Genomic DNA, 21,361 nt, shown 5'->3' with positions numbered 1-21,361 from the left:
AGTGTTTATCTTGTTTTTTAGATAAGCGACTGGACGTAGGATTGGTAAGATCCGAACCAGGATAAAATCATCTGTACAAATTTCTCTCAACCTTACTCTTATTATTCATTTATATTATCTGCTTAGTAAGTAAAATTGAGAAGAAATCTAAAAAGGCACACTTTATTATTAAAACCAATTCACCCCCTCTTGGTTTGTAAGACTGCACAAGAGATGTGGGAAGTGCTGAGAGTAACCCACAAAGGTACAGATGACGTAAAGAGAGCGAGAAAGAATACCTTGATCCACGAATGCGAAATGTTCAGGATGAAGCAAGGAGAAAGAATATCAGATCTTCAGAAACGCTCACCAACATCGTTAACCATCTCATTGGACTAGGTAAGTCTTTCAAAAATAATGAGCTTAACATAAAAATATTGAAATCTTTAGACAGGTCGTGGCAACCAAAAGTGACTGCAATTTCTGAGTCACAAAATCTCAACACAATGACTATGGCGACATTATTTAGGAAATTGAGAGAGAGCATGAACTTGACCTTGGAAGACTAGATGAACAAGAAGCAAAAACTAAGAAAAAAAAGGACTCTAGCCTTAAAATTTGAGGTAGAAAGGAGCAAGAACAACATAGAAGATGAAGACTCAGAAGATGAAGAAAATTTGAGACTCATGATAAAAAGGCTCAACAGGTTCATGAAATCAAAAGACAAAGGAAGATTCAAATACGAAAAGAGAGAAAATCAAGGATCTACCTCAAACTATAAATGCTATGGTTGCGGAGAAAGGGGACACTTAAAAGCTGACTGCCCAAATCAAAAGAAGAGTGAAGAAATAAAAGAAAAGAAGTTCTTCAAGAAAAAGAAAGCCTACATCGCATGGGACCATGACAGCGAAACAATTTTCGACTTGAGCAATTCTGATGAAGAAGCAAACATCTGTTTAATGGTAAACGATGACACTATTAGAAGCCAAGTAAGTACATCTAGCGATTCTGATAATTATAGTCAATATAGTGAAGATGAATTGCATGAAACTTATGTTGCTTTAATAATAAAATCTGAAAAACTAGATAAAGCTTATAAGAAATTGAAAAAGAATTTCAAAGATTTAAAATTAAATTTCGAAAATGTTCTTGAAGAAAATGAAAATTTAAAATTAAATTTTAAAAATATTTCTGAAGAAAATAAAAATTTAAAATCATATTTTGAAAATATCTTTGAAGAAAATAAAGATTTAAAAATTAAAATTTTATTTTATGAAAAGGGTAAATTTACTAGAAGTGATGAATGTGCATCTTGTGAAAATTTTAAGAAACTACTAGAACAAACAACCTTACGACAAATTTTCTTTAAGATTGTTATTTTCAAGGAAAATAAAACATTTTTTAAAATCACATAAACTTCCTACATTTAATTACATGTACCGCCTTTAGACATGAACAATAAGGGGCTAATATGCGTAATCGACTCTTGGATCCAGAATCATGTTTATTTTATGGGTTTTTTTTTTTGTAGTTTTCCAGAATAAAATATGGTGGCAACTCTTAAACTCTGATTTTCAAACTGGTTCATTTATTTTTTTACAATTGCGATAGATGGCGAATTGAGGACGCTAAAGAGTCAAGCCATTTAATTATGTGTAAAAAATTGATGTGATTGTTCATTATGTTTGCTTTCTTTGCCTATTCTTTTGGGTATGCATATTCTTGTCTCTTTTGATATTTGAAATAATTGCATATATGTCTTTCTTTTTTATTTTGATATTTGAAATAATTGAACGTGTGTATTTTTTTCATTTTGATATTTGGAATAATTTTTTAATATTGAACCCTTGGATAGATGACATGCTATAGATCTGTTTGAGACTTTTTTAGTTGTTTTACATGTGGAGGTTTAAGTACATATTATATTCTCCCTTCACACACACAATATGCATATCATGAGTAAAACCCTATACATGGGTCTAAGTGCAACTTAGAATTAGAGGAGTTGTGTAGCGAAGTCATTTAGGACATACTTTCTGTTTGACTGTCATGAGAACCCCAACTAGAATATGTTTTCTTCATTCGTTTTTCACATCTAGTTACACCTTAACTGTTGTGGAAGTATTGTGAAGAGAGAAATGATTGCAAGCAATCCTTTGAGCACATGAAAAAAAAATTAATAATTTTTTTTCATCTTTTGATACTAATTTTGGGCCTTAAAATAGTGCAAAAAGAAAGAATTATTTCAAATTCCCTTGAACAAGGATCACCTTCAGGTTAACATAATTTTTGCACCTGATTTATCTAACAGATAGTTCACCAATAAATTTTGTTCACCAATAAATTTTTTTTGGGCATGATAAAGAAAGAAAATGTTTTTGATAAAAAAAAAAGAGAAAGGTGAACAAAGAGAAATCAAGTGTATGTTGGATGCAACATTACTCATAGACCCTTTTTCAAATAATCACCACATCATTTTCAGGCCTTTATTATCTTTTTTTTATACCACAATACAATTTTAATAAAGTCCATCGATAAAAGATTGATTGTTGTTATCTTTAAAAAAAAAATCAAAAGAAAACATTTAACATGCTTACTTAAAAACCAAGTTGAAAAAAAATATAATTGAAAAAATGTGTTCGAAGATTGGCTTGCAAATAATGTGATGATTTTCATAGTGGTCAACATGTTTCAAGAGTCCTTCGAATAATAATTGTTCATTATTGTACATTACCTTTGTCTTAAGTATGTAACAAACACTTCTTTCATTCTTACAATTCATTTTTTATCTTTGTGTATAACTATTTGCATTAAGTCCAAACCGTGTCCAACTTTTTACCATATTTCATATCTCAATTACATACAAAAATTGAGATTGTTAATTCGTTTACCAGTCAATCCTCTGTTTTGAACTCTACCTTCATCATTAAAATGTAAATTTAGAAATTCTTATCATTTTTTTTACCCCTTTCATGTCATTAATTGATTCAAGTCACACACATTTTTCACATTTTAATGCCCATTTAAGCTCTCATATTAGGGCCACATTTTCAAGTCCTAATCCTGTTTTTTAACATAAGCATAGTCAAACTAATTTATGTCCTACACACTTCATTTTCAAATTGGGACAAATTCATCTTCAACTTTTCATCACCACATCAATCATTCACTCTTAGAATTTAATCCTTTCAAAGACATTGAGTGATTTCATATGTGTTATTCAAATGATATTTTGAAATAAATGATAAATTGAACATTTTTAAATAAATTGATCAAACTTAGGAATTACAAAAATTTAAAAAAAAAAGAGAACAACAATGATTCCATGAATTAAGATAACAACAAAATGAAAATCAATTCATATGAATTTTCAAACATGTACATAAAAAACATACATTTATCTTTACAATGATGCTTTGAATTATTACAAAAAAGTAATATAACTCCAAACATATGACAAAGACAAAAAAAAGGAGAAAAGTACAAAAGCACAAAAATACAAAAGAGTAGGATGTAGATCTACGATATTCTTATCTCCTACTGACACTTACAAGATAACAAATAATGGACATATCTCAAGGATTACTATGCTGTTGTAGATTACAAATTTAATATACATGAAAATATACAAATATATGATGTTTTAATAATTTGTACATAAAAAATATAATAAAAAGAAACAAATTATCTTATTGTACATATTATACAAAAATTGTCCAAATTTGACCATAAGTGGCTGCCTGAACAAACAAATAAAAAAAATATAAACTAAAAACACAACAAATTGATTTAGAGAGGGTGGTCTCAAGAATAACTTTGTCAAGAAATCTTTGACAGAAAGTGAAATAGGAAAAATGACCTTTTGTTGAGCATGTGTAGGAGGAATTGGAAAGAGGTCTAAAGTCACAATAGTTGGAACGGGTGGAACAACTCTGGTAAGATCACGAGTATTATAAAGAAAAATAAATAATATTAGAAATATAAAAAAAACAAAAACAAAAAACAAAAACAAAAAAAAAACAAAAAAAGAACAATACAAAAGGAGGAAAAATAATTTAGACCCAAAGGAGCTTACCATTCATAAAGGATGACATGAGGTATGTAGCAATGCTTTGCTTTAGGCATCATTGTTTTTCTTGATATCCATAATTTTGAAATCAACAATAGACGATGTAGGCTTCAATCTCTCCATGACACTGAAGTCTCGTCGGAATTTCGTGCACTTACTCTCGATTGTGATTTCTTATACCGTGATGGAAGCAGGCCTCTGATAGAGTTAGTTGCTCCTTTGTCAGCCTCCATCGTTTCTTTTGTTTCTTATCTTCAACGTCAAAAGCTTCAAATTTTTGTTCATCTTTTTTCTATTATTAAAAAAGAAATTCTAAAAAATAGAGGGAAATGAAAGAGTGATTTAGTGTCCAGGTCAATACACTTGGTGTTTAAGTTAGTTTTGTCCATAGTTGTTTTGATGTCTGGGATAGATCGATTTCACATTCCTTGCAAGGCATCCTACCATATCTATGTTTGAAAAGGTCCATCCATGTCCATAGTTTGTTCATATAAAAATAAAAGTTTCTTTATTTTTCGTATTAGTCGGGGTACATGGCGTTATTCTTACCTGAATTCCTCTCATATTTTCAAACGAAGAGAGGTAAACAACATGTTTCCAGTCGATATATCCCATCATAGTAGTAGAGACATTTAAATGGAAGAAAAAGTCATATGAACCAAGTTAGTGTAACTGAAAAGGAGAGTGAAAGGAGAAACAAATAATAAAAGGGCAAAAAGAAGAGAAAATAACAAAAATAGAGAACAAAAGGAAGGAACAAACATAAAGCACAAGATTAAGAAAAGAGAAGGCTTACAAACTCACAAGCAGAGCTTTCACACACTTAGAGATGCTTACTCACAAATTGATAATCACTCAAAGCTTCAACAAAGACTTATAACGCTCAGATCTCACAATCACTGAAGAATGCAAAGTGTCAGCCAAAATGGTGGAGCGCTCCTCTTATAACAAAATATTTCACTATGTCTACAATTCCTGTCACTACTACTGATAATATCGTCAACAAGTTTTTTTTAAAAAATCTTCAAAATTGGAAAAAGACTTCAAAATTGAAAAAAATAATTACGATATATAAAAAAATAATGAAAATCAAACTCATAATTTTTCCTTTTTTTTTCTTTTACCTTGTGATAGTAAAAATGTTTTGATCATACTATTGACTTTTAGGAATTTTCTCCATGCATCAAAATACATAATACATTGTAAATACATTATACATTCATAATGTGTACATAAATTTATTTTCTTGATATTCATAATATTTATTTCATTCATTTTCTTCATCCAATTTCTCTATTCACCTTTTATATTACTTTTCTCCACCTAATTTCTCCATTAGTTTTTTTATTTATTTCTTCCATCCACTTTTTTCATCTAATTTTTTCACCCACTTTTTATATTATTTTTCTTCATACACTTACTCTACTCATAACTCTATAAATACACACATATTTTCACTTACAAAGAAAACCCTATTCACTTAATTCTAAAACACACATCTCTTCTCCCCTAAACTCTTCACTCTATTTCTAAGACACATCTTCTTCTACTTACTGTCATTCAAGTCTAACAAACATAACTCCTATCTAGACATTAAATCTCACACCTCATCGTCACCCTCTTCATCTACCATTTATATCTATACACAAACTATTACAAGTAAGGTTTTCATCCATCATCATTCTCTTAGTATATTTTAAAAAGTTACAAACATTCTCCTCCCAATTCACTTTTCTTTTTTTCTCAAGTTCTCCTATAACAAACGTCAAATAATTAGAACTGGCACAAAAAGTGGAAATGGTGGCAATTTCCTAAGAAGGTAGACTATTTTGTATGTCGGTTATAGTTACAACTATGGGTGGCAAATCGGGCCAACCCTATCCATTTTATCTCGACTTGCCGTTGGCTTGCCAAAAATGGGTCGAGTCGGGCTGGCTCAAGACTTGAGAAAGGGATAGAGAATGGAACCCGTCTCGCAACAGGGCGAATGACGGCCTAGTAGGCTGATCCACCCAATTTGGCATTTTATTTCTGAACTGTTGAGTTATTAAATGGACTTACGCAAACACAGTTTAACATTTAGCCATCTAACTTCTTTGTTACTCTCAATTTATTGTTTCCTAGTGAGGTTCATGCAATTCTTTAACTATTAATTGTATGTTTTTATTAATCATTTGTTTCTCCTCTTCCTATCTACCATTTATCACCACTATTTTTCCTCAATTTTTTTTAATGAATTTAAATTTTTTACACTTAGTAATCTCATTTTAAGGCCCACTTTTTTTGGAACCTAACATGCTAACTTTTAGAGTTCATAATTAGGAGGAAGGACATCATTGTAAAAATCCAATTTGAACCAGTCTTAAAAATTAACCGAAAATAAATCATAACACAAATTAATTACAACATAAAACCCCATTTAAAATCATTACCATTTAAAAGTTGTTTACAAAGTCTCTTAACAATTCTACATATCAGTTTAGTATAATCCTCATTTTAAAACTAGTTTAGCATACTTTTTAGGCTTTCACTAGTGAGTTTTAGAATCTCTTACAATGAGTGACTTTTGAAGTGTTCTTTAGTTTTCTTTAGTCATTTAAGACTTGCTTAGGTAGTTTCTTTATTGGTATTCTTTCTGTTTTAGTTTAGTTCTTACTTTTAGCTTCTTTAACCTAGTTTTAGAGTGTTTTTGTAGGTTGGGTAGTAAAATTTTGAGTTTATTGTAGAATTTAATTTGAGTTTGTTTCTAGCTTTCTTTAGTCATTTTAAAGTTCCTTGAATAAATTTTACCTCTGTTTTTACTAGTTTTTGCATATTTGCACATTTCTCATTTTGCTAGCTTAGCTCTTAATTTGTAGATGATAGATAGAGTGTCTAACTTGAGTGCATAAGTTTTAGTCATGTTTGTACAATTTCATACATTGAATTAAGTGATTTTTACATGATGAATCAGTTGTAAAGAACAATTTTGACAAAAGTGAACCTTGAGAGATTTGAACTTCAGTTTTTCTTGTGTGTGCATTCATGAAAATGACATTCTAGGCCTTGCATTATTTCTCTTCATAACTGATCATTTGATGTGAATTCTTGATTTGATCTAGGCCCTCTTTGAATTAAGTCACTTGCCAAATATAGCCTACCTTGGAAAATTTTCCCTAGCACCAATTTTTGAGCCTGCTTTAGGTTTTTATTTAGATTTTTATTTAGATTTTCAAGTCCATTGTCATCAGCCTTGGACCTGTAAAACCAGATTATACCACGTCTTAGAGTTCTGAGGTAAAGTAGGTTGTGTGTTATGGGACATTGTTGAGTTCAAGTGTGGGGGTATCATTGAAAAAGAGGCATATGTGACTGAGTTGATGGTTGAAACAGTTTGTGAATCATTGACAAATGAGAGAAAAAGCTGGAACAAAATGATCTTCTGTCAAATATGGTACTTTCTATCTAGTCTTTAGTATTATTTACTTCATGTATTTGTATTGTATCACATGAATGTCTTTTGCTATGTTCTTTTAATTGTGTAACATTTGTATTCATCTACAACCAACATATTCAGCCTACAAAAATAACCACCAAAACATGCTTAAACAATACAAAATAAAGCGTATACACCTTCCATTCATCAAGCATCATGATCAAACTTAAAATGAAACATATGGTCAACCAAGGTTCACAAAACCTAGCAATCATATTCAATCAAGTGCATTTAAAGTATACAAATATCGAAAGGGGGTATGTTAAAGTGAACCTTGAGTGATAGATTTTCTAACCTTCTTCTTCTTTGATTTCGTGTTCAAGATCTACCCTAGTACCAGCCCTACCTTCACTTGATCTTTGGCAAACAAACCTAACACACATTGACATGTAATTAATAAGTAGAATAAGATGCAGAAATTATTTATTCCTATATGTAAAGCTAAGTTGGACAGTTTTACAACTCTAAAATCAAACATTATTTCAGATTTTTGAATTCAATGTACAAATGAACTATATGAATGCATATTCAGTTGTAAAATGCCTAATATGAATGGATTAAACTTAAAACATATTGCATTCACGTTCAACTACTGTGTTTGTGTGTTTTGGTTTCTAAATGACCAGTCAAGCCTTTATATAGGCTAAAGTAAAGAGCTAAAACTAGAAAACGAATCAACAAGACAGGTAACAACTAACTAAGTACCTAAATCAAAGGTAACAACTAACTAAGTACTTATATCACGTGCACACATACCATGATATCATGACCGGTTTCACAACAACAACATTTATTCTAATATACTCAAACAAAATTGAATCAAAGGTCCAGGACTTTAATACATTTAAAAGCTTCGTACCCTTTAGCAATCTGGCCATAACACTACATTTCACACATGCAACATAGCTTGGAATATAAGAAAAAATAGCATTCAACCTAATATGACCATAGTAGTCTGTGGTTTCAATCATTCCCAAACAAGGATCACTAATACAAGCAATGTAATTCCTAAGATGAACTCAAAGCACTATAATAATACAATCTCATTCTTTTACTAATATAACCACATTTTTATTCAACATTTAACCATAATTCTACACCACTGCTCACTTCATTCAGAGACAAAGAGCTTACCTCCACACTACAACCTCCCTAGACAAAGACAACCTCCTAAAACCACACTTTTGCCCTAGAGTGCGCTTCACTCGACCTTCGACGCACCACTACAATTGCAATCATTTTCCAATGATATTTAGTGTTAAGCAAAATCTCCAATGTGAACCAAAATCAATACACATATACAAGTTAACTCACACATGCATCACAAAGAGGGCAGCCACCAAAAGGTACATAATTTGAAGCAATAATTTGAAGTAATAACTTACCTCTACGACAGCGACAACCCTCTGATACCCTCTCTCGCGCAGCCCTTCTCACGCAACGAAAGCCACTTCGTCACACAACCCCTGAATTAGCCTCCCTCAGCAACTAGAAGCTTTGCCCACGTCGCGACACCAACCATGACGTAGCGACAACACCTCCTGACTCCGCCAAACCACCGTCGTAAAGAAAGAGGAGCCCGACAAAGTGAGAAACAATGGAAATGATGGTTTCAGATTGTGAACAACAAAGGAAGATAGAGATTAAGGCAGGGGAGACTGGAAAGCGGGGACCTGACAAATTGGGAGTGAAAGTTTGAGGGAAGCTTTTGCGGACAATATTTGGGAAAATGGAAGAGGGAAATCCCAAATTCTGATTTCATTAAGTGAATGCTTATATCGACGACCAAAAGCCTTCGGTAAATCCGTTGACCAATACCGAAGGGCAAAAGCCTTCGGTAATGACCAACTTAAATGACCGTCGGGAAATCCTTCGGTATATCAATTTTACCGACGACCAAAAGACCTTTGGTAATAATTCTTCGGTAATCAGCGCATTTCTTGTAGTATACATTGTCTAATCGATTATTTCTACCAGAAATATAATGTGCAATCTGTTTAAACTCATGATTCATTTACAAACAATGAATACATATATCACACATCTCAAGCACAAACACAAACACAATAAGGATAAATCAATTGTTATGTCATTTGTTGTGCAAGAAACCATAAAACCATTCTTATTCATCATAAAAAAACATTAGATATATAGGTGAGTATAACTCCTCCTATCAACAATATGCACACACACATCAACCACTAGACCACTTCCATTTCGCTTAAATTTATATACAAAGTTACCTATTTAAATCATACAATCCAACCATATTTTTATTAAAATAATAAATAATGAAAACTATAATTTAATTTATTTATTCACCAACAACCTAACACCCAACTAAGCATAATTAAAATTAAAAACTAATTTATTTTATTTTTTTAATTTCCATTATTTTTCCTTGAGTTTTATACAAAAGATGGAGTGCTTGACCGCATCTGTGTCCGAATAGAAAGATTGGAAGGATGACGTCACTAACTCTATGGAGCATCTTCAAATGAAGGATCAAGCTAAAGCAGTCAACAAGAACATCATGGCCAAGTTGAAGTAACGTTTGGATGAATCAAAAGGCGTCTGGATGGATGAGTTACCATAGATCTTGTAGGCTTACTGTTGCTCACCACACTACACCATGGGAAAACACTATTTAACCTCATATATGGTACTTATGTCATGTTGTCGGTGAAAGTTGGTAAAACTTCGCTTAGGAGACAAGTCCAAGATGAACCTTAACGACGACCAACTAAAGATGAAGCTCAACACTCTTCAAGAAAAAAGAGATGTGCCATTCGTGCGGACAGATACCTATAAAAGGATGATTTTTTCATGAAAATAAAACCTTGACCCTATAATCGATTCTATAATCGGAAACATTTCACAAAGATTTGAAAGCCAAATGCTGAATTAGGTATTGTTAGCTATTATGTAAACATATGAGTATTTTAGGAATCCTTCTAGAAGGTATTTGTTGATTGGGTATCTCCCTGCTGATCTTCTTCATAATAACTGGAACATATAATATATGTGACTTAGATTATCCCAAATACTTTATTATACTGAAATAAATATATATTTTTTGTTGATAAAAAAATATTTAAAGTTTTCCTCTATTTTTCTTTCAGTAGACTGTGTATAAGATATATATATATATATATTTTAATTAGTTTAAAGTACAATCAGTTTATAATGCCCGTGCACGGATTATTTTCTTTCAAAAAATATTTTCATGGACTCATATTCTTTTTATGGTGTAAGCCAAACAAATATTTCATTTTATGATTATATAGAAAAACAGAACGTTTCAAATAAAGGAAAATCTCTACTGTTTAAATAATAAATAAATGAGAAGGTTGACAGTATTTGTGTTCTTCTATAGAAAGCTGGCAGTGTTAAAAAATCTGTACTCCATGAATTTCCTCCCATTTGTGAATGCTGCAAACAAGGAAAACAATCTGGTCGATATTATGTGATACAAAGAAAAACAAAATAATGATTCTTTTTCCTTGAATGTTTACTTACCTTAGCAAGATAAAAACATTGGTAATGAATCTTTGACATGTGAGAAAGAGAACAGCAAGAGAATGTCAGAGATTTGGCATGTTCTGAAGAAATCACTTCATTGCAGATCTCATTCATCAGAAGTTCATGATCCCCAGGCAAAAAGAATAGATCAGAGAAAAAAGGATGAGAGAAATAAAAGACAGTCAAAACACCAACTTAGCCATGAAATTTTCCTTGATAGATATAGTGGTGAGATTAAGATTTTTCCATGTTATCCTACAGAAGAACCTCCTTCTCATTCTCCAGCAAAATCCAAGCTAACTATAGTTTCATCAGAAACACTTTGTGTTGATTGTGATGAATGTGTTGTTTTCTCAAAGAAAAAGGTTCCAGTGAAAGATTCTAATGATCCCCCAATATCAACACGTCATCGTGAATGTGAAGACAAAATCAAATCTAGTGACACTGTTGAAGAACAGGGAAATTTCCATCTACATTCAGGTAAGATCAGTACTTTTTCTAGCAAAATGAATATGAGTGTTTATATGTATATAGTTTTTGACCAATTCTCATGGAACAATTTTACACTAGTTTGACTATTTAATCATATAGTTTCATGTGAGAATCTTTGGAAGATTTGGAAGAATATTGATGTCACTTTTGTAACTTTGGCAGGGATTGAACATTCTCTTGACACTGTATCTGGTTTAGGTTTCTTGCTTTTCAATGAAAAAAAATATTATGGTTTTTCTTTTAGAGTTAGATTAAAAGAAAATGAAATGTTAAGAAAAATAATTCTCTTAAATATATATGTTGGAGTATGTCCTTCTTTATATATGTCTGTTTATAAATATTATTGTGAAGTTTTTATTTATTTATTTATTTTATAGGTTGCTTATGGAAATATGTACATTAAAATCTATTGACTAAACTCTGACTGATTTTGAATTGTTTTTATCTTAACAGTCAATAAGTTATAACTTTTTATTCACTTTGTGAAAATATAATATTTTAAAAATGTTGAATAAATTCCCATGTTAAACATATTTTTCTGTTGGTAGATAAATTATCTGGTATTAAAGCCATATTAAGTGTTATATTGAGAACGTTAAAAAACAGTTAAACACGTAAGCTGTAAACATTTTGTTCAGTGATCCAACTTGAGAGAGAAGATTCATCGAGTAAGATCATCGAACAAATATGCGAAGGTAACTTAACGGAAAGCAATGCAACAGAGATTGAATGTGTTATGAGAGTGCAGAGCAAGCAAGAAACGTTTGCATGGTATGAGGAATGTAGGGAATTGGTAAGGGTGAAAGCCAAAAACCTAGAAAAGGAGCAGCCGAGATGCTTGGTTGATGGAAATGAACTGCTCAGATTTCATGGCACAACACTTGCATGTTCACTTGGTTCAAACGCTTCCTCTTCTACCCTTTGCACTTTAGACCACTGTGGTGTCTGTCAAATTCTGAAGCATGGTTTTTACTCCAACCAAGAACTATTTAATGGTGCACTTGGGGTTTGCACCTCTTCTAGCAGTGCAAAAGCTATTCATTCAATTTGCTCACCCAATAACAAATCTGTGACGAGAAAATGTGTTATGCTGTGCAGAGTGATAGCTGGGAGAATCCATAATCCTCTACAAGAGATTGAGGAAATCACTCATACTGGGTTTGATTCTTTGGTAAAGAAAATGAGAGACCACTCAGAGATTGAAGAACTCGTTGTGTTAAATCCTAGAGCTGTGCTCCCTTGCTTTTTGGTAATCTACAATATTTGAATATGTTGCAGAACATACTTTTGTTCATTTGCATATAATAATTATAAGTAAAATAACAAAGTGAAATGACAGAATTATAAAATGAAAAGATTTTGAACATACAAGTATGAAATAATATAAGCCACACAAATTTTATAGTCGAATGAGTCCTACAAATGATTAATGTTCATTAGCAGGAAGAGGTTATTGTAAATAAAAAATTATTAAGATCAAATATTTTCAATATCTCTGTAGTAATTAGAAAATAATATATTCACAATCTATTCCTACTTATTCTACCATACTTTTATTTATTTTTATTTTTTTGAAGAGTTTTAATTATTACAAATAGAGATCATGAGAATGAAATTTAAGTGATTTAAATCAACAAAATAATTTTTTGTATTTTTCAACTTTATTTCCTATCAATAAAAAGATATTGAAAACAGAATGTGAAAAAAAGAATTGTGAAATTTTTATTTATAAGGACAATTGAACAAAAACAATTATTAAGAAGAAAAAAATGAAATACGAAAATTGGTAAGTCAACACCATTGTCATTGGTAATGAATGGGTCAAACAAAATTAGTAAGGCAAAACCATATGATATTAGGAGTGTTAGACATGGATAATTCCACATGTAATATTTTTTTATTTGCTTTGTGTAATGGTAGCTTATCAGGTGCATTAACATTTCTCGCTGTTGTATATTAATTCATGTTAGTGGGACATTGTCTAATACTAAGCGGTCAAGAAAAAACCCTTCATGGAATAATGGGTCAACATGATTTAAAAAATTAATAATAATTAAAATTTGCATTATATATATATTTATAATAATGATAGTATTTATGTTGGTTTTCTTTAAATAGTCCTTTTTTTTCTTCTCAAAATTGAATCCCTGAATGTAGAAAGACAGTACAATTGGATATCTGTCTTTAAATTAGATTAAGAAATTAAAATTAAGTTTAGTTGTTACTCTAATTCATTAATTTACGGGGTAAATGGATATATTAGATTAAATTATTAAAGAAATAAGTTTCATAAAATTGAAATTAGGAATCACGAAATCAGGATTCTTACATTCGAAATTGGGAATAGAATAGATTCTGTGAGATTCGAAATTAGGATTCACAGAGTGATCAAAATTGAAGAAGGATTGAGCGAGGTTCTTCGTATTGTTGTTGATCTATCATGTTTTTGCGAAATTAGAGTGTATGATAGACTTCATTGAGTTAGTTTTATAAACGATTCACACATAATAACGTTTATATAATGAAACATAACTAACTCATAAGTGTTACGTACATCAAGATCAACTTTATAGCTCGAAAAGAGTTATGAAATCACTGTTAAAACCCACTTCTAATGTTTTCTAGCAACTTCAAATACAGGTTTTTTTAGAAATGACAGTTATTTTATATTGGTTCACTCCGTAGAGCTACGTGTAGTTCTCCTCTCAGATTTCTTATAGGGTTCCACATTAATCTTTAATAAGTTTACAACTGATTATTCATATCATTCCTGGTATCACTTAGCCAATCCCAGTAACCCCTGTTACTCTAACTAGAACCGAATATCACCTACTCCGAGTTGTGCAATATTCTTTTACCACTCCTGGTATCCCCAACCAATCTTGTTATCTTCCTGATACGATGTTGAGTTGATGCTACCAATAAGAAGCGTTGATTCTTTGAGGAGATTTTGATGATGATGCACTTGAAGACTTAAAGGAACATTCACATACATTGTTAAAGCATCATTTTGTAGAATCATTTGTATTAGGCTTTATCTTTCAATTGTAAGCACTTAGAAGTCATGTAACTTATTCTTTTGTATTGATTTCTCTCGGCAATAATCGATTATCATGGGGGATATTCGATTATCTTTGAAAATTATAATTGTCCAAGGTTCGACAATAATCAATTATCACTAAGGATAATCGAATATCATGTTTTTCAAAATCCATAACGGTCTAAAATAATCTATTATCACTTTTGGTAATCGATTATATGTGACAGTTGGGAGCTGTCTTTTCATTTTCTGACCCCTGGCATATAAATAGAAGTCTCCTAAACATTTCCAAGGTTACCTAAACTATTTGAGAGTACATAATTGGTTCTAAGGAAGCTATTGTGTTTAAGTGATTGCTTGATCAAGTTTTTTAAGAAGGAGAAGCTTGTTGTTAGTGTGTTTACGATGTAAGCGGTTCTCTACCAAGTTGTTCAAGCTGGTGATCATTCCCTCGTGTGTCGAAGGAAGGTGTATTCTTTACTGTGCAGTTATTTATCCATCTCGTAAACATCAAATTGATTTTTAGTGAAAAGTTAATCAGTCATTCTAAAGTGATTAAGAATAATCGAGTATCACGTTTTTCAAAATCCATAACGGTCTAAAATAATTGATTATCACTTTTGGTAATCGATTATATGTGACAGTTGGGAGATGTCTTTTCATTTTCTGACCCGTGACATATAAATAGAAGTCTCCTAAACATTTCCAAGGTTACCTAAACTATTTGAGAGTACATAATTGGTTCTAAGGAAGCTATTGTGTTTAAGTGATTGCTTGATCAAGTTCTTGAAGAAGGACAAACTTGTTGTTAGTGTGTCTACGTTGCAAGCAGTTCCCTACCAAGTTGTTCAAGCTGGTGATCATTCTCTCGTGTGTCAAAGGAAGGTGTACTCTTTACTGCGTAGTTATTTATCCATCTTGTAAACATCAAACTGATTTTTAATGACAAGTTAATCACTCATTCTGAATTGATTAACAAATAGATGTAGAATCTTTCGGTTCGAACTAGTATAAAAGTCCTTTGTGTGATTTTCCTTATCTCTGCATCTCCTGACTTTAAACTGTTCGAAGAAATTTTTGAAAGAAAACGAAAATTGTAATAGAACTCATCCACCCCTCCCCTCTTGCTTTTGTATCCGTTTACATGCTCTTAAACATTCTGCCGCACGATACCAATTCCTACAGTTGAGTTTCACCCACTCTTGGTTTGCACTAGACAAACCCGTCTAGCTATTGTTTAATCCCACCATGTTAAGTGTTAAGTATTTGTATTCTCTTTAGAATATGCAATCAATCAGATTGCTTACAAGTCCTTAGATGATTACTTTCACATAGAGGATGTGTTTACAATACAAATCAATCTAACTGACTTTTAGAGTTTTCTCTCTTCTTACAAATGTAAGCTTATGATTCTATGAAGCTTAAGAGTATTTTCTTTTCTTTTAAGCTTGTTTTTCTTCTTAGATAATTTCTTTCGTATTTGTGTGTTTATTCTCTTACTCTTCTCTTCAAGGATATTCAATTTATAGGCTTCAAGAAAATGTCTATTAGATAGTACTTATTTTGATCTTCGGGTCTTCTTAGCCTTTTCTTAGGTAGCAGTTGTAGGTTAAAGTCAACTTGAAGAGTAGAGATGCTTTTTCAATACTTTATCACAAGTATGTTGTACAAAATCTTTTGTGCCACTTTTAATAGAAATAACATTATGTGAATGTCTTCTTTGTCTCTAACGTCCACTTATGACTTGTATATGATAGAGTAGGTGGATACTTGATATAGGTAATCTGCACAAAGTAGACACTGGTAAAAAATCACATTTTTAACTTGTACATTACGTTTTGGTTTCAGAAAAATCGAAACTTATCAAAACACGGTGGCAGTTTCGTAATTTTTGGAACACTATATGCCTCGGTTGTCAAGAAACCAATGTCTAAAGAAAATATTGCCTCGGTTGGCAGAGTGAACCGAGGCATAAACCCCATATATATTACATTAATCAGACCTTTCACCCGGTACCTATCTGGTGACAGAGATACTGCCTCGGTTGGCAGGATGGGCCGAGGCATATAAGCCTTTCTAATATGCGAAAGAGGAAATTTTTCCACAAATAACTCATTCAAGCTAGGAAAACCTAGCACCTCTCCTCTTCTCTTTTTCTCGACGATGTTGTGATGACGACTGCGATGGCGATGAAAGCAAGTGACGGTGCGACAACAAAGCAGCAACGATGCTACGATGGCGGTGAGAGCGCGCGACGGTGCGGCGAGAGAGTAGCGACGATGCTGCGATGGCGCTGAGAGCACAATGACAGTGCGGCTAGGGCGTAGCCGGTGGAGCAGCAATGGCGCAACTCAAGGAGGCGTTCTTCCTTTCATTTTCGTTGGGCTTGGTGGAGTTTCGCAAGATCGGGAGGAAACTCTTTTCTCATGGCGCGACGAGGACGCAACGGTGGCATAGTGGTGGTTAACTGCTAGATCTGTGTTTTTCTTCCTTGGGTTTTTTTTTCTGTTTCTCTGCAAGTGGATGGCGAAATGGATAGTGTTTGTGCTTTGGATTCGCCTCTTGAAAAAGGGTTCTACTTCTTAGTTTTCTCTACGGCTTTTGATTGCTCGCTAGGAAAGGTCTTGGGGTGGATGATGATGATTGGGGTAGAAAATATGGGTTGTTAGTGTGGGTTGGAGTTTGGGTGCCACCATGATACTGGTTCGTGATAATCAGAGGAACGATAATGAGAATGCACTGATGGGTAGTGTTAGTCTGAACCCGTTATTTCAGAGTGAGTCTTTCGGGCATTACTACCCTGACGCTGAGCACAACTATACTATGATGGAGAAGAGGCAACTATTCTTGAGAAGCTATCAGTTATGTCAAAAGAAGAGTCCGAAAGAGAGAGTGAAAGGATCTTTGGTTTGTGTCAAGAAGGTTCTGTGGCTAAGGCTGCGATCTGCTAAGAAACTTAGGAGGTTGGTGTTTTCATGAATAAGAATCAAATGCGACTTCTATTACTGCAGGAGAAGGTTTTCACGCCTTCTCAATGCCCACAACCGCAAAATCGGCTCTTCCTCTTGTCACTAGTGCAGAAAGAGCTTTAGACGTCTGTTATTTTGGGATTTTAACATTAGATCCCGATTCGACGTCTTCACGGGTGACGTTAATGGGACTTCAGACTCTATAGAGTCCGACGTCTTTTATAGACGTCGGATTACACCAAAACCGACGTCTACTATAGACGTCGGACATGACATTAATCGACGTCTAATGTAGCTCGTGTCTTTGGGTAGCGTAGTAGCACCTTCTTCCTTTGCTAGTTTTGTCGTAGAAAAGGTTGCGTCTTTTGGACTTCTTATGGCATTTCAATCGTAAACTGAATCTGGGTCCTTGCCTAGTTCCATTGCAATTGGCAATGAAAACGAATACGGTGACATGAGAAGGACCCAGGTTCGGTTTTGGGTTGAAACGCTATAAGACATCCAAAAGACGCAAGCTTTTCTTACGAGGAAACTAGCAAAGCGAGAATGTGCTACTACGCTACCCAAAGACACGAGAAAAATTGCACCAAAACACAATGAAAACTCAATTTAATCAGTTCAAATGGAAGATAATCCATCAAAGACTAATTTAATCGGAGTAAAAGTAAGTTTAAACGGTTCAAAATAGATAAAACGCACCTGGAAATGCAATGTCGCGGAGAGAAAAGGCGAGGAAGAAGACGATGAAGTGTGTGTAACTGCGGGTTCACGATTTATGATTTAACAGGAATAAAGACATCGGTGCCCCCAGTGCCCGACGTCTATTCTCGACTATATGTCGGGGACCTCACTAATATGAAGTCTTTCTGATTTAAAAATTAATATTCGCAGGGCATATAGACGTCGGTTAGGAGGGTGCCCGACGTATAGGTTAACTTTTCACCTACCCTGTCAGGTATATAGACGTCTGTTATAGGGGCGCTGACGTCTATAATCATATATAGACGTCGAACTGGCGGGATCAGACGTTTCTATGTCGGAAAAAAATGACTTTTCACCTACCCTGTCAGGCATATAGATGTCTGTTACAGAGGGCCCGACGTCTATAATCATATATAGACGTCGGACTGGTGGGATCAGACGTCTATATGGCGGAAAAAATGACTTTTCACCTACCTGTTAGGCATATAATATTACAGAAGGCCCCGACGTCTATAATATTATAGACGTCGAGACCCCTCCTAACAGACGTCTATATACCCAACTTATTTATGAAAATGCCATCGGTCAATAATTTACATTGGTTATTTTGTGATCCGACATTTACGGGGTGACGTTAAAGGCCAATTCTGCACTAGTGTGTTTCTGGTAGTAGCACCATTATTCATCCACTCATCACAACTGAGGAAAAAACAAAAAAAAAATGTTTTCATTTCATGTTTCATCAGTTACTACGTGTAGTGTTTTATCTTGTATTAAAAAGACATGTTGGAAATTGGGACAAGGAAATAAATATATTGCACATATTGTTTGTTTTTGTTACTAGTTGGTCTCAAAACTGTGTTTCTGTCTGTTTTCTTCCTTCTTTCATTCATGTCTTCTTTCCTTCTTTTTTCCAGCACAATCATAGGTTCTGTTTATATGTACTTTATTTGTTAAGTTTGTGGCTTCATACTTTCCATTGAATAGTGAGAACTCAACAACAAGTTTCATATTTAGATGGTTTTCATTTTCAGTATGTTATCATTATATTCCAGTTGCCAATGCTAAGGAGCTTCTTTCTTGCTATGTTTGATCAAGAATTCTAGACTCGGTTGAGATTAAAAAGAGAAGGAAAAGAGAAAGTAAAAGAGTATAGAAAAACATAACAGAACGAGGAAATGTGGCAACAAGTGATCTCAGTTGAGATTAAAAAAATTAAAAACACTCTACTGCCTCGATTGTTTGTGAACCATGGCAGAATCTGAACCCTTTTGACTCGGTTTAGAATCGAGGCAAAAAGCCTACCCTTTTTGCCTTGTCTGTATATGCCTCGGTTGCGGAACCGCTGTCTATAAGCGAAAATAATCGTTGTCGTTTCCCTTGACTACACTAGTGAGAGTAGATATTCGTGCAGGAACATATGTCTTTTTTCTTATTACTTTTGGTTTGAAACGTTGTGCATTTATCGCTCATTAATGCAAGTTTAGAACAACTATAAGCTTTTCAAATTTTCTATTGCTCAAGTAAGATTTGATCGTTTAAGAATTTTAGTAGACATACCAAGCAGTTCATAAAATTTTCATCATTGGATGAAAATTTTGTTTGGTACAAGGTATCGTTTAGCCTGTGCAAGACTTTTCCTAACAACGCTTTGTTTAGTGATTATTCGTTTGGTTCAAGAGCGTGTTTAGTACGATTCTTTCGACACTAGTTTTTGGAACAATGTTTATGTCTTGTAGTATGTTTACCAAAAACATCATTTTGCAAATTATAATTAGATCTCGTCTAGCATTGTTTAACAAAGTACAACAAGAGCGCATTAAACAAGACTCTCATATAGCACATTAATGCATTTTGTGAGGAAATCGTTTGGTTGTACATATGCTCACATATCAGTATGTTTACTAAAGCTTTTCTTAAAACATTTAGATTTCATAAAACTTTTTTATAAAACGCTTCGAGCTATATTATTTTCCCTAAGATAGCACTTTGTCATATGCTCATTTCGTTTATTTCCATTTGTTAAATTTCAAAACATATGAAAATGTTTAGATAGTTTAGTTTTATAGACAATCTCATCTTAATATTTTAGTTTTTCTTTTAGTCTTTAAGTCAATTTGAAGTAAGGATGAACACGAGGTAGGGGGATGCTAGTTTCATTATCCCATCACCATCTCCACAATAAATTTTATCTCCATCTTCGTTCTCAAACTGAACAAGTATACAATTCTTTTTCTCATTCTCATCCCCATTAGGTATCAAATATGCCCATACCCATATCCAATTTTTACTGTTCCAAATATAAATTAAATCATTTCTATAAAAAAAAATACAATCACATCAAAGAAATCATATTATTAATTCTTAATTACACGATCCTCTAATTTGTTTGAAAAATTTAAAAGGAGTTGTAATTCTTATTTGATGCAATTAAATCCTCTCGTTTTTATAAATGATCAAACATGGTCATTTTCGTTAGATTGTCATTACACCATATTTGTATTAAAAAGTTGAAAAACTATAAGTTGACACATGACATGTACAGACATGACATTAACAATAATCTAATGGAAAGAAACTAATTCGATAATTTTTAAAAGCTAAAAAATTTAATTGCACCAAATAATTTTTTTTTTTAATTTTTCAAACAAATTATAGGACCAAAATTGTAATTAAGTTTAATATCAAAATATTCAATATTAAAAGAACATATTCTCTTTTCTTCAAAATAATTGTATATACATTTACTTCCTTTATCTATAATATACGGCTTGAACAAGATTGTACAAATAACAAAATTAAAGTAATAATAATTCAAATTTAAACATAAATCTTTCATCTTTTGAACTTCAATATATGTTGGATGCTGATAAAAAATATTTATATAGTGAGAACCCCAAAATTATTCTTTTCCCTTCCAAAATTTTGAATCAATTTCCATTATTTTTGATAAATCAACATTACTACGTGAAGAACTCTACTAAAATCGTCAATCAATTTCTTTTAATAGTGAGTTTGAAAATTCTACCCATTCTCTAAGGAAAATTTGTTTTCCCTTGCATGCAAGCTCATATTCATTTGCATGTTGCCTCTTTTGTTCTTAGAGAATCTCT

General features: G+C 32.7%; 1 protein-coding gene and 1 pseudogene across 1 annotated transcript; both read left to right on the top strand.

Moving 5' to 3' along the window:
* The first annotated feature begins 11,104 nt into the window (after positions 1–11,104).
* Positions 11,105–12,804, top strand: LOC148205981 (uncharacterized). Its single transcript, XM_088105974.1, has 2 exons — positions 11,105–11,525; positions 12,176–12,804. Exons 1-2 carry the CDS (start codon positions 11,105–11,107, stop codon positions 12,802–12,804), a joined length of 1,050 nt encoding a protein of 349 aa, XP_087962100.1.
* Positions 12,805–17,271: 4,467 nt separating this feature from the next.
* On the top strand, positions 17,272–17,652 carry LOC148205980 (uncharacterized; annotated as a pseudogene).
* The last annotated feature ends 3,709 nt before the right edge of the window (positions 17,653–21,361 follow it).

This window comes from Vigna umbellata, chromosome 1 (assembly GCF_029865625.1).
Source record: "Vigna umbellata cultivar VRB3 chromosome 1, Vumbellata_1.0, whole genome shotgun sequence".
NCBI lineage: Eukaryota > Viridiplantae > Streptophyta > Magnoliopsida > Fabales > Fabaceae > Vigna > Vigna umbellata.
The sequence above is the reverse complement of the archived record's forward strand: the minus strand, read 5'-3'. Positions and strand labels throughout refer to the sequence as shown.